The sequence below is a fragment of the Leptopilina heterotoma genome, unplaced genomic scaffold, assembly GCF_015476425.1.
Source record: "Leptopilina heterotoma isolate Lh14 unplaced genomic scaffold, ASM1547642v1 Lhet_8, whole genome shotgun sequence".
In the NCBI taxonomy this organism is placed as follows: domain Eukaryota; kingdom Metazoa; phylum Arthropoda; class Insecta; order Hymenoptera; family Figitidae; genus Leptopilina; species Leptopilina heterotoma.
In genome coordinates, this window is record NW_025111180.1 from 1,603,796 (window position 1) to 1,618,188 (window position 14,393).

Sequence of the window (14,393 nt, forward strand, 5' to 3'; positions counted from 1 at the left end):
GACCGATCTGGTTTTCGATATGGTCACACTAACACACTTTTCCGGAAACAATCGTGTCTGAGCGCTTAGTGATTCGAGCGCCTCTACAGGGGAAAATAAACTGAAAATAACTATACAAAATTGTCAGAATAAGGTTATATTTTTTGTTAAATATACGTCTTGGTTGCGTCAGTCACGATAGATCATGGAACGAATTCTAAACTTAAAATAAGAAACCGACAATGCACTATAAGGCGGAAATATAGTTGCATGTGATGTAACTTAAAAATCTTATTAGTTAGAAAAAGAGAAAAATATTTCTATCCTTTTCTTACCAATGAAATTTTCTAGTTAGTCCTCATGCCACCAGGGCCCTTGTCGGATTTAGGTAAATTATCTTAGATATAATTTAGATTCTGAAATTTAAAACTCACAGGTTGATAATTTTGTATAAGATGATTTAATAACACATTGAGTAACTTCTTATGATTAAATTATATTTTACATTTTTATATTTACATTCATATATTTATATTATTTATAATATAATTATTTATATGTTATTACCAACAAACATAATTGGTCTTTATTAATATCAATTAACGCAACTACAAGAATTTCTGTTCGCTATTTTGAATCCGTCATTTCAAGGCTTTCAAGGGTTATGAAGAAATACTGCGTAAGCATTTATCCGAACAGAAATTAAAATTATTTTCAAACTTGTAGTTTATATGGGCAGTGGTGAAGTTGATCAAATGCTTTGCCTCAAGTCACATCTCCAAAGGCGTGAGTTTCTAAAGATGAAAACGCGTTTAAGAAAAAGAAGAATTTCAGTTTGAACGGATTCAAAATAGGGAAAAATTCATTGCGAAATGTTTAATGTACGGTGAATGATTTACAAATTATTTTGAAAATTAATTCAAATTGTCAGCACTCAAAAAAGAATAGGAATTGGGAATTGGTAAATTAACAATTTTGAGTAAAAAATGTACAAAATATTATATTTTAGAAGAAATGAATTTTTGTGAAATAATAAGAGTAGATCTTGATAAATTTTTTTTTACATTTTGTTGGATATCGGAATAATTCGATCATTGTACTCGGAAAATACATTCTTTTCTTCTAACGTCATTAGATGATGATAATGATGATGATAGAAATATTAAATTATTAACAATTACTATGATCTTCTTTTGTTTTATAACAACAGAAGTTTAGCAGAAATATATATGACTCAATTTTTTTCATCGGCTATACTGAAGAAAACCCTTCACAGTTAAAAATAGAGTCTATTTATTTTTTTTCCAACATAGACGGAAAGGTAACTTACAATTATACATTTTTACCTAAAATTAATGTGGTATATTTGAATCAAGTAAATGTACACGCATGCTCCTTTATCGTATTCGTCACATATCTTCTTAAGTACACAATTTGTAAAAATAATCTCAAGAAACCAATCATCATGGACAAGGAATATTCTTGTAACACTCAAAATTATATACAATTTACCTTTCTAAATTTGGTAACTTCTGCGTCGTTTCTACGTATGTTATTAAACATTATTTATTATTTTAAAGTATAAAAACGGACAAATTTGTTGTACTTAACTATTTTCCTCTATGAGGAATAGCTTAAAATATAACACTGACACGTGGCGAATAAGACGCTGTGAGCAATGCTTATTTACAACTTGCTTTACCGAAAAGCACGGTAACAATGTGACGTGAGAGTTAAAAAACTTTCACTTTTGAGCGAGTCGATGGGACTGACCACAATTTTTGTAGTTTATTTATTTTTGGAATTTCCATAGTCAACGTAAACGCGCACAACTTCGCCACTGTACTTCCTCTGACTGGGCATAAAGTAGAAATCTGGCTGAGGTTGAAGCAACGACTGAGAGCCAGAGTGGGCTTGATTGGGATGCTTAAATCGTTGCATGTTGCGGCGATCCTGAGTGTAGTAACCTTGAGGCTGAGGACCGGGAGAGGAAGCGACTCCCGTGGAATGCCTGTGACCTGGAGCCCTGGGAAGACTGTAAGTAGCTCTAGGACCTGGAACCATTGCTCCAATATTGTTACGAGGATGTTGAAATTCTTGGTGTTGAAACTTGTGTGGATGATGAATTTGTTCGTCTAGCAGCATTCCATTATTGGGACCCATCATTTCCCGTGGGCGAGGAAGACTTGACACAGGAGGCGGGGGAGCCTTTTCTTCAGTCTCAAATGCCTCGAAGGCAAAATTTGTATTCGCACCTGTGGGATAGTCTCTCCATGCATTCTTCGATATTAGTCGATCCTGAAACAATGAGTAAGATGCTTGAATATATTTTCTTTGTATGGTTGTAATTCTTACATGTCGAACTTAAAAGCAAACGTAGTCAACTTCTCTCCTATTTCTAAGTTTTAACTTAATGGTCAATAACCTTATTGTTAAAATGCATGCATTAACTTAATGCCTAACCCGTGACCGGTTAGGGTGCTCTTCTAGTAATAGTGAGGCAGCGCGACTGCTAACGGGTTAAGGAATTACATCCATTTAGGATTTTGAAAAAATCCATTTTTTTATCTTGATATCAGGGTGTTTCCTGAGTCAAGAATCCATAGATTCTATGGAGATCCATAGATTCAGAATTTCCATATTTCTCGATTTTTAAACTTCAGAAAGTTAATCCTCAAAAATGATCTTAATACTACATTTGAAACGTTTATAGCATATTAAGATTGTTAATCAAGTACTTTACAAGCAAACCAATATTAGTTACATGAGGGACAATCAAAACTTGTTAGACACAAGCTGCGAAATGAAAAAAAGTAGAAGAAATAATTAAACGATAACTATCAAAAGATACAAGCAGAATATACCTTTGAGAATAATATGAGCAAATTTTTGGGTCTACCACTTTTGGGAGGGTCTGTGAGTATTAGGCGCAACGTGTTGATGATGATGCCGAAGCTGTAGATGATGGTCATTTTGAGGATGATACCGCGTCGCGCTTGAACGATGAATCGGGTTGACCGAAGCGGGATTGGTGACCAATGGCAGCGAATACACCCTCTACATCATGGCAGTCACAAAGAGCGCGGATCATGCAACAAGCAAAGCACAAAAAAAAAATTTTCAAGGATTCTACTGAGAAGATATATTAATCTTCAAAAATTTTCATGCCTTAAAAATGAAAAGATGAAAGAAAAAATTGAAAGAATTAAAAAAGCAGAAGCAAGATAAGAAAATAACTTTTTCGTTAAATAAGTAATAGTAGAATCTAATTAATTCAAGCTTATAGGACTTAAAGTAAACATTATTTTTCGTTTGCTCTCATATTTTCAATTTTAAGCAAATTGTTTATTAAGAAATATGTTAGAGTAGTTTAGTGAAGCAGGATGTTTTCAAAATTGCTTCTAATTTCCAAGCAGTAATATTACTGTTTTTTAATTCATGGAAACTAGGTTTAGATTTGTAATTAGTGATTCATAAAAACTCAAAATGCAAAGTTAAACAAAAATAGAAAATTCATATATACAACGATAAGGACTCTACTATCTATCATCTACTTTAGTAGATGTGTCCGTTAGGTACTGCCTTCTGTCGATACAATGTTAATTTTTTCCTTGTTTCTTCTTTACTTTTCATCATTATATTTACAAATAAGTGTTTGAGGAAGCTACACTATTCGTGACTTTTAAGAAATCGATATTTTCTGCATTTTCTTAAACTATGTAGTTTTAGAAATGTGTCTAAATTTTTGAGTTGATCCGGTGAAAAATAAATGAGATATATACATCATGAATATAGCAGGAGTCTGTGATTGCAAGACCTTCTTCATAGTATAAAGCTGAAAGTTTTTATGCGCAAGTCCTTAGCAGAGGTAGGAACGAATGTCGACTATGATGTTTCGATCGTCGTGGCTTTGGTAGATATAATAGTATAAAATTTCTTTCCAAAATCATCAAAGTATAAAGCGTAGTTTTTATATATTTTCTTTAGGATAATATTAGAATACATGGTGGCAATCCCCCACCGGACAATCGGAAACTTCTAGCTATCCTAATAGAAGGAATCTATTAAACACGGTTTGATCCAATATTCTGTCATCTTTTGTCCTGTATCCGTAGGTTGGTCTGAAGTGGAATCTCCTCTGTGATATTTTTGTTTGTTTTTGGTGTATCATTGAACGGTCGATACAATTAATTTAATTTTTAAAAATACAGGTTATATGGTACGTTATTGTATAAAAGCCGAATGTTTTATATTTTATTTCAGTGACTAATAAAAGACGTTACGATAACTACTTGAACCGTCATAAAAATCTGTTAAAAAGCATAAAATCTGATCGCTATTTCAGTATTTCTGAAGGTCTTTCTTGTTCCTCCAACGCCGATAAACGGATAGAGGAAATTTTTCAAATAAATGATAAAATCAATCTGTAGGAAAATTGTACCGAATGATAAAATTAGAAACATGAACATTAGGATTGTGAAGAAGAGGATTTCATTAAAAGCGTAAAACGAGGAAAAATCAATTGCAATCAAAATGACAAGCAAAGACGAAGGATTCTAAAACTTTCAGGCAATGCCCGAGGAAGAAATTTAACACCACGAGGATTACGAACAAAATCCAAAGTATCGATAATGTGCGGAAGACTACAATCTCTCTACGGAAAAAGTGACAAAGGAGTAAAATATACAAATTATTAATAGATTCTGAAGCATGAACCAATATAATAAAAGAAAATAATATAATACTTTGAAGCAATTACACCCTCTCTAAATCTGAATAAGCGAAATTTCACTGATTTAAACAATACGTAGTAAACAAAAATTAATAATCATCAAATAGGGCTAAAACTATTAATTCGGAAGTATGGGATCTCTGACTACGAATCCGTAGTAGGATTTTTAAGATTCAAAATAGTGCAACCTGTATAAAAGACTATTTTTTTTAATTGCTTTGAATTACTTTAAATTTATTAATTTGCAATTTTTGGGCTGGTGATTACGAATTCGATGTCAGTTTTCAAAACTCAAAGTCGCAGATCCAATATGGTGAACCTATATTTAAAATTCGCATTAAATTGCTTTAAATAGATGTTTTTCTGAGATTTTTGAAGCAAATGACTTTGAATTCATGATCAAAGGTTTTTTTTAATAAATTACTGAACTTAAACTAGTAAACTTACCTAAACACAGTAGTGTAGATATTTACAAACTTTTATAGTTATTAAAACTTAATTTAATAAACAAAACATACTTTTCATAAAGATGCATTTCAAACCATTATAATAAACAAAAATTAACAAAAGTCTATAATTGACAATTACTTCTCTTGTAAAATTTAAAATTAAAATAATTAAAGACAAGGGTAAATAATTTGATTTACCATTCAATTGTATTTTAATATCAATGGAGACTTTAAGAAAAAACTAATACGAGTCAGATTAAAAATGGTGAAAATGACTCATTGAACGTGCAGATATTTCTATCCTACAAGTTTTATGACCAACAACAAAAAACCTACTTATAATTATAAAATATAATTTGATGGCGCTAAAAATGGAAAATACTATACCTTTGCTATGGACGAAAGAACGAATTAAGTTGTTTAAGAGGAAAGCTACTTGTACTTAGAAATAATTCAAAAAGTAATTAGTAGATACATTACCTTTGTTGTCTTCTTTTTCGACGCTCGATAAATAGTGCACGTAGCTTGCAATAAACAAAGAGCTACTAATGCTGCGAGACATCCAACAATCGGATAAAATTGTGGTGATTCCCAGAAAGACTGCTTAGAAACTTCATTTCTATTTTCTTGTACGTCCAAATCGTCGTCAATAAAATTTGCTGTAAATGTGATTTTTGTATTAACATAAATAAAATAAAATAATTGCAAATAGGTGTTGTAAAGTTAATTTTAAAACTAAAAAAACTTTTAAATAACATTCTATACATTCATAGATTATTTTCAATTAACTTACATCTATAAGGGCGAACGTCGTAATACAGTGGATCCACTGATAAACTACCAACTTTTCCATTGGTAAGAGCTTCCTGAAGAACTGCTTTCGTCGACGCCATTGTATCCGAAGGTAAGAGAGATCTACCTTTAATTTCATTTTTATCAATAGCCAAGATCATCTTCGCATAGACACCATTGTCATCAGAACTGAAAAGAATTTTCAAAATATAGAAAAAATATAACTTGCAAAACAATTCTCTATTCTTCAGGATTGTGAAGGGCTCAGTCACTACTAGAACTCTAGTAATTTTAAGATGATTAGAATAATAAAATTTGGAAGAAATAAATTTTTATTTTCGTTTTTACCAAATTTTGATTGTCTGATGGCGTACGGGTGGAACTGCCACTACTTAAAAATTAAAATAAAATTCTCTATTCTTCAGAATTGGGAAGGGCTTAGACCCTACTACAACTCTGGTGATTTTCAGGTGATTAGAATTACTAATTTGGAAGAAATAAATTTTTATTTTCGTTTTTACCAAATTTTGATTGTCTGATGGCGTTCGGGTGGGGGTGCTACTACTTAAAAATTAAAATAAAATTCTCTATTCTTCAGGATTGTGAAGGGCTCAGTCCCTACTAGAACTCTAGTAATTTTAAGATGATTAGAATTATTAAATTTGGAAGAAATAAATTTTTATTTTCGTTTTTACCAAATTTTGATTGTCTGATGGCGTACAAGTGGGGGTGCTACTACTTAAAAATTAAAATAAAATTCTCTATTCTTCAGGATTGTGAAGGGCTCAGTCCCTACTAGAACTCTAGTAATTTTAAGATGATTAGAATAATAAAATTTGGAAGAAATAAATTTTTATTTTCGTTTTTACCAAATTTTGATTGTCTGATGGCGTTCGGGTAGGGGTGCTACTACTTAAAAATTAAAATAAAATTCTCTATTCTTTAGGATTGTGAAGGGCTTAGACCCTACTAGAACTCTGGTGATTTTCAGGTGATTAGAATTATTAAATTTGGAAGAAATAAATTTTTATTTTCGTTTTTACCAAATTTTGATTGTCTGATGGCGTTCGGGTGGACCTGCTACTACTTAAAAATTAAAATAAAATTCTCTATTCTTCAGGATTGTAAAGGGCTCAGTCCCTACTAGAACTCTAGTAATTTTAAGATGATTAGAATTATTAAATTTGGAAGAAATAAATTTTTATTTTCGTTTTTACCAAATTTTGATTGTCTGATGGCGTTCGGGTGGGGGTGCTACTACTTAAAAATTAAAATAAAATTCTCTATTCTTTAGGATTGTGAAGGGCTTAGACCCTACTAGAACTCTGGTGATTTTCAGGTGATTAGAATTATTTAATTTGGAGGAAATAAATTTTTATTTTCGTTTTTACCAAATTTTGATAGTCTGATGGCGTTCGGGTGGGGGTGCTACTACTTAAAAATTAAAATAAAATTCTCTATTCTTTAGGATTGTGAAAAGCTTAGACCCTACTAGAACTCTGGTGATTTTCAGGTGATTAGAATTATTAAATTTGGAAGAAATAAATTTTTATTTTCGTTTTTACCAAATTTTGATTGTCTGATGGCGTTCGGGTGGGGGTGCTACTACTTAAAAATTAAAATAAAATTCTCTATTCTTCAGGATTGTGAAGGGCTCAGTCCCTACTAGAACTCTAGTAATTTTAAGATGATTAGAATAATAAAATTTGGAGGAAATAAATTTTTATTTTCGTTTTTACCAAATTTTGATTGTCTGATGGCGTTCGGGTGGGGGTGCTACTACTTAAAAATTAAAATAAAATTCTCTATTCTTCAGGATTGTGAAGGGCTCAGTCCCTACTAGAACTCTAGTAATTTTAAGATGATTAGAATTATTAAATTTGGAAGAAATAAATTTTTATTTTCGTTTTTACCAAATTTTGATTGTCTGATGGCGTACGGGTGGACCTGCTACTACTTAAAAATTAAAATAAAATTCTCTATTCTTCAGGATTGTGAAGGGCTCAGTCCCTACTAGAACTCTAGTAATTTTAAGATGATTAGAATAATAAAATTTGGAGGAAATAAATTTTTATTTTCGTTTTTACCAAATTTTGATTGTCTGATGGCGTTCGGGTGGGGGTGCTACTACTTAAAAATTAAAATAAAATTCTCTATTCTTCAGGATTGTGAAGGGCTCAGTCCCTACTAGAACTCTAGTAATTTTAAGATGATTAGAATTATTAAATTTGGAGTAAATAAATTTTTATTTTCGTTTTTACCAAATTTTAATTGTCTGATGGCGTTCGGGTGGGGGTGCTACTACTTAAAAATTAAAATAAAATTCTCTATTCTTCAGGATTGTGAAGGGCTCAGTCCCTACTAGAACTCTAGTAATTTTAAGATGATTAGAATAATAAAATTTGGAGGAAATAAATTTTTATTTTCGTTTTTACCAAATTTTGATTGTCTGATGGCGTTCGGGTGGGGGTGCTACTACTTAAAAATTAAAATAAAATTCTCTATTCTTCAGGATTGTGAAGGGCTCAGTCCCTACTAGAACTCTAGTAATTTTAAGATGATTAGAATTATTAAATTTGGAGTAAATAAATTTTTATTTTCGTTTTTACCAAATTTTGATTGTCTGATGGCGTTCGGGTGGGGGTGCTACTACTTAAAAATTAAAATAAAATTCTCTATTCTTCAGGATTGTGAAGGGCTCAGTCCCTACTAGAACTCTAGTAATTTTAAGATGATTAGAATTATTAAATTTGGAAGAAATAAATTTTTATTTTCGTTTTTACCAAATTTTGATTGTCTGATGGCGTTCGGGTGGGGGTGCTACTACTTAAAAATTAAAATAAAATTCTCTATTCTTCAGGATTGTGAAGGGCTCAGTCCCTACTAGAACTCTAGTAATTTTAAGATGATTAGAATTATTAAATTTGGAAGAAATAAATTTTTATTTTCGTTTTTACCAAATTTTGATTGTCTGATGGCGTTCGGGTGGGGGTGCTACTACTTAAAAATTAAAATAAAATTCTCTATTCTTTAGGATTGTGAAGGGCTTAGACCCTACTAGAACTCTGGTGATTTTCAGGTGATTAGAATTATTTAATTTAGAAGAAATAAATTTTTATTTTCGTTTTTACCAAATTTTGATTGTCTGATGGCGTTCGGGTGGGGGTGCTACTACTTAAAAATTAAAATAAAATTCTCTATTCTTTAGGATTGTGAAAAGCTTAGACCCTACTAGAACTCTGGTGATTTTCAGGTGATTAGAATTATTAAATTTGGAAGAAATAAATTTTTATTTTCGTTTTTACCAAATTTTGATTGTCTGATGGCGTTCGGGTGGGGGGTGCTACTACTTAAAAATTAAAATAAAATTCTCTATTCTTTAGGATTGTGAAGGGCTCAGTCCCTACTAGAACTCTAGTAATTTTAAGATGATTAGAATTATTAAATTTGGTAGAATTTGTGACGAACGGACTTCGTCACGATTTATCCCTTCGTGATAACAAAATACAAATATAATATTTACAAGAAAATATTAACAAAATATACTTAGTTTATCTATTCGTTATAATCTTAGTTTAAAAGAGTTTAAATATTAATAAAATATAATATCTCTCTCAATCATTGCAGTTTATTATATTTCACATTTTTATAAATTTATATTGAAAAAGAATGAGAATTTAACTTTAATTAAAAGAATGAGGCTTCAGATACCAATGTATTGTGAAACTTAAGGAGTTGTGTGTCTAGGTTAATGAACCATGATCACACCACTGCCTAAAACTGCAAGCTTGCAGAAAAGCGCCTGGCAACGAGCAGGTGCAATAAACTAAAGTATGATTTCACCACTGTAATGTCGATTAATAAAGTCGATTGACACAGGGAAATCTGGGCATTTGCCCGTGTGTCTCGGCGTGACCATGACGGAGAGTTAGGGCTATAGTACGAAGCTCTTGTTGTTTAATTAAACTGCAGGTCTGAATAATAGACCGTAACAAAAAGATATTAAATAAGTGAACAAATAAAAGGTTAATAAAATAAAGTGAAAATAAAATAAGAAATGAAAAGTGAAATAATAAATAAAGTGCGAACATGTTACAAAATAGAGAATACTAACTAAAGGAAATAAAACAAAAAAGGAAATATATATACACATATAACAAAGGTGAGCTAAGTTGTTTTACACACTAAAATAAAATACATGCATAAAAACACATCATACATCAAAATATAGATCTTGTGTAGAATCACACACTTAAAGAGAATAAACATTGGAATATTTAAATTAAAGTAAATAAGGGAAATTTAGATAACTGTATTAGGGCTTAATGGTTATAATATATTATCATTATTTGTAAATTATTTGTTTAATTTTATTGTTATCCACAAATCAAATTCTAATTTCCTAAAAATTCCACTAATAAAAAAAGTAGAGATTCTCACCTCACTACTTGAACAATAAGTAGGAAGGAGGGGATCCACTACCAAACAGATTTAAAGGTGTCAGCTAGTACTGTGTAACATTCCTTTAAATTATTTTATTGTTAATTAATTAAATTATTAATTCAACTTTAATTCATTACAGAATTAAATTTTTATTTTCTAATTACCAAATTTTGATTGTCTGATGGCGTACGGGTGGACCTGCTACTACTTAAAAATTAAAATAAAATTCTCTATTCTTCAGGATTGTGAAGGGCTCAGTCCCTACTAGAACTCTAGTAATTTTAAGATGATTAGAATAATAAAATTTGGAGGAAATAAATTTTTATTTTCGTTTTTACCAAATTTTGATTGTCTGATGGCGTTCGGGTGGGGGTGCTACTACTTAAAAATTAAAATAAAATTCTCTATTCTTCAGGATTGTGAAGGGCTTAGACCCTACTAGAACTCTGGTGATTTTCAGGTGATTAGAATTATTAAATTTGGAAGAAAAGAATTTTTATTTTTACCAAATTTTTGATTGTTTGATGGGGTTCGGGCTGAAGACAGGTGTATACACCAATAAATAAAAATAAAATTTTTTAAAGTATTAAGAGAAAGTTTTTAAAAAATTTTTTTTCTGAGTGGGACATATACAATGTATATGTTCTGGAGGCATGAAAGGGTTAACACCCGAAAAAAACCTCTAGGAGCATGTGCGGGATTTAAAAATTCCCTCTTTGATTTCCGCGGGCGGTTAAAAAAACGCTCCAAATTTGAATTAAAAATATTAATTTTCATTATAGATTTTGAACTTTTTGTAGGTGGGACACATATCGCAGAGGCGTTATAATGTTAAAAGTAGGTAATTAATTTTTTGCAGCAATGTATTACCTTCGTAAGTCATCGAGTCTAAGTTGATAAAATCCAGGTACTTTATTCAAAGCTAGACTAAAGCTATCAGCAATTGTATTAGAAATATCATCAAAGTCTTGAGTTCCAACTTGTGGAGCTACATAACCAGCACCAAGGTTAACTAATTTTACTTCCACCTCGTAGAAGAGTCTTGGTGGAGCAGGAGTCGTAATTTCCACATCATCTGCAAAATAACATTCGAAATGTTTTACTTCGCCTGAAGTCAATATAAATTTTATCAATTTCTTTCAACATACCATCAAAGCCACACGACTTTATACATATTTTATCGCCAGAAACTATAGGCACAGCAAGATGAGGTTTGATCTTTTTATTAACGGCATGGAAGTTTCCGCCTTTTACCGGAAACATCATGTAGAGACATTTGTCATCAGTAAACGAAAGGTCTTTATGGTCTTTGGTAATACGTTTTCTAGAGAACATTAAAGTAGTTTCTCCCTTTTCTATTTTTCCACTAATGTTATAAATATCTTGAGAGGGATCCAAAAGAGGTGCATTGTACCCATTGATCCAGGTATCCATAATAAATGGACGTCCATTGGATTTATCAACCCATCCAAGTATAGCGTCAGTTTGACTCTAAAGAATTTAATAAGGTTTATAAAAATTCATTTATAAAGATAAAAATGATTAAGTAACTTCTAATCACCATTTTCTCGTTTTCGGAAAATCCTACCCCAGTCCATGTGTCGGTATTACTTGTCACAATCGTAAAGTATATATTATCCTAGAAAAAGAATTAATGAATGAATGCTTCTTAGGTACCTTTCTTGGGAGCGCGTCATCATTTTCTAATTCGGATTTATTTACCTCTGCTTTTTTGTACTGCCATTTGATTCTGTATTCACAGGTTCCATTCTTTGGAGAACACTGTCTGGGATATTGCCATTGCCCACCACAACCACCACCTTCCAGAGGCATGCCGGCTCCAAAGTTCGTCTTTCCACTTTCATCTGAAGAATCCAAGAACGAATTATTTAAAAATGTTAATCATATAAAAACCCCTAACTGAGAAATTTTTAGTCTTGATTTTTATAAACCGTTTCCCCCTCAAATTAAGTAAATACAGTTTTATTCAAATATAGAGCAAATATCAAGATTTTAAAGAAACAAAATGGATTAACATATCTATTAATAATCCACGTACCCAAGAAGTTTATTGTTGCCACGCCCCTCTGGGTTTTGTGTCCATGGTACTTGAGTTCGTCAGCTTTGTAGAAGTCTTTGACGCTAACTTTCGATTCCTCAACTCCACTCGCTGGAGAATGTATATACTTTCCAGGTTCCTGTCCCTTTGCCCATATTACTTGCATATCCTCATTGGTAATGTTATGATCCGTGAACTGTTCTGTCGACGTTAGTTTCTTCCTAAACATTATCGTAGTTACTCCATCGCGTTCGAATCCCATTGCAGCCGTTAAACTATCTTGACCTCCCCAGAAAGTGTCTAAGCGAGGAGTTGATCTATCTCTAGTGTAATAGTCACCGATTCTGTGTCTCATTCCTCGGGCCATACCAATTACAATATCGGTGCAGTCCATTGGATTGAAATCGTGCTTTGGTGTAAATTTGTGTACAAGTGGTCCGGCACCAGCTATTTGAAAAAAGGAAGCATTTGCTTTCATGTAAAAAGTAGACATTATCATAATGCATTGAGAAACACATATACAGTTTAGATGATGTTAAGTAAATGTTGAAAAGAGTAATGTAAACAGTATGGAACTATTATATTACATGATTATTAAATAGTAATTGTAATTACAACAAACGAAATGTTAGGTACGGTCAACTCTAGATAAAACAAACTCGAAGGGAGACCGAAAAAACTTTGAGTTATCGAATGTTGATAAATGGGGAATGACCGCGACCCAAGAATTACTTTGACTTATCGAAAATTTGAGTTATCGCTCTTTGTCTTATGGAAAGTTGACTGTGCTTAATCTACACTAATTATTAAATACAAACTTTTCTTATTTTAAGTAGAGTTTATAGTTTACTTATATTTACTGTAGCGTTAGATATCTTAAAACAATCTGAAAACATCTATCAAAATAATATCCTTGGTATGTCCGTTGTACAACAAATGTGGTTAAATTTTTTATATTTGTTTGTTTTGAAGCCATTTGAAACTTGATGGTAAGTTTCAATTTGGTTCATATTCATCTGCAGTAACTTATACTTACCATTAGTGCCTATCAATTTAAAACCATTAGATATTCAAAATTTGAATTATTTTAGTATGAGAAATTTATTGTGAGAGTGAAAGTTGTGAAAAATTAATGTTACCCAGGTGAAGAAAGTGTTTAGCGGCGCAGTACATAACGGTAATAATTTGAAAGTGACAAAAAAGATAAAGAACTAGTAAACAAAGTTTGCATTTAACTATAAGTTTGTAGCGATTAGCTTTACGATATAGGAATAACGTATAGTCATACAGTACAGCCATAGTAGTCGCGTACAGGTTACAAACGCAGACAGAGAGAGACTGACGACAGCGCACGCAGCTCGCGCCGACCGCCTTCTCCCCACCACTCACTGTCTTCGCGTTGCTTTATAACCCGCACGCTCAGCCTGTTCAATTCAGTTTGTCTACCGACTTGGCTCGAGGCGCTTCTCAGGTTAACAGGAAGCGGACTGAAGCCCGAAAGCTTTGCATTCAGTAGAGGCGCTCCTCTTTGAATACAGTGCACTAATAGGTAAGTGTGAACCCCTACGTCTAACGAACTTCTCTTCGATCCTAATTATTTCTTTCGTTGTATTAAAAAGAAGTCAGACTATCTCCTGAGAATGCACGTCTTAGTCGCGTTCATCACGATAGATTATGGGATAAATTCTAGACTAGTTCCGTAAAATAATAAACCAACAAAATGCACTAGATACAAGCGGAAATATTTAAATCTACTAGTTCGATTGGGAAAATTCCATAAATCATTACTTATTTAAGGCAAAGTATTAAAGATCCGGTTAAAGAACTGCTTATAGTCTATTTTCTACTACGATCCTATACAGTATCGTATGTTAGAGTTAAAAGTATGATATTAATACCGTTAATTTCAGGCTCAATCTCAAATGAGTTTTGGACCCTT

At 31.9% G+C, this 14,393-nt stretch overlaps 1 protein-coding gene across 4 annotated transcripts in view; it reads right to left on the bottom strand.

Moving 5' to 3' along the window:
- Positions 1–420: 420 nt before the first annotated feature.
- The window catches only part of LOC122510994, a 51,464-nt gene continuing 37,491 nt past the window's right edge, over positions 421–14,393 (bottom strand). For 3 of the 4 annotated variants that reach the window (XM_043625970.1, XM_043625968.1, XM_043625971.1), the window contains 8 exons: positions 12,455–12,901; positions 12,118–12,260; positions 11,957–12,034; positions 11,544–11,886; positions 11,266–11,470; positions 5,954–6,141; positions 5,641–5,819; positions 421–2,277 (listed from right to left, as the gene is read on the bottom strand). In XM_043625970.1, coding sequence (XP_043481905.1) covers positions 1,768–2,277; positions 5,641–5,819; positions 5,954–6,141; positions 11,266–11,470; positions 11,544–11,886; positions 11,957–12,034; positions 12,118–12,260; positions 12,455–12,901 — 2,093 coding nt within the window. In that variant the 3' untranslated portion in view covers positions 421–1,767. Of the gene's footprint in view, positions 2,278–2,843; positions 3,037–5,640; positions 5,820–5,953; positions 6,142–11,265; positions 11,471–11,543; positions 11,887–11,956; positions 12,035–12,117; positions 12,261–12,454; positions 12,902–14,393 lie in introns of all 4 variants that reach the window. The other variant, XM_043625969.1, reaches the window with a different exon arrangement.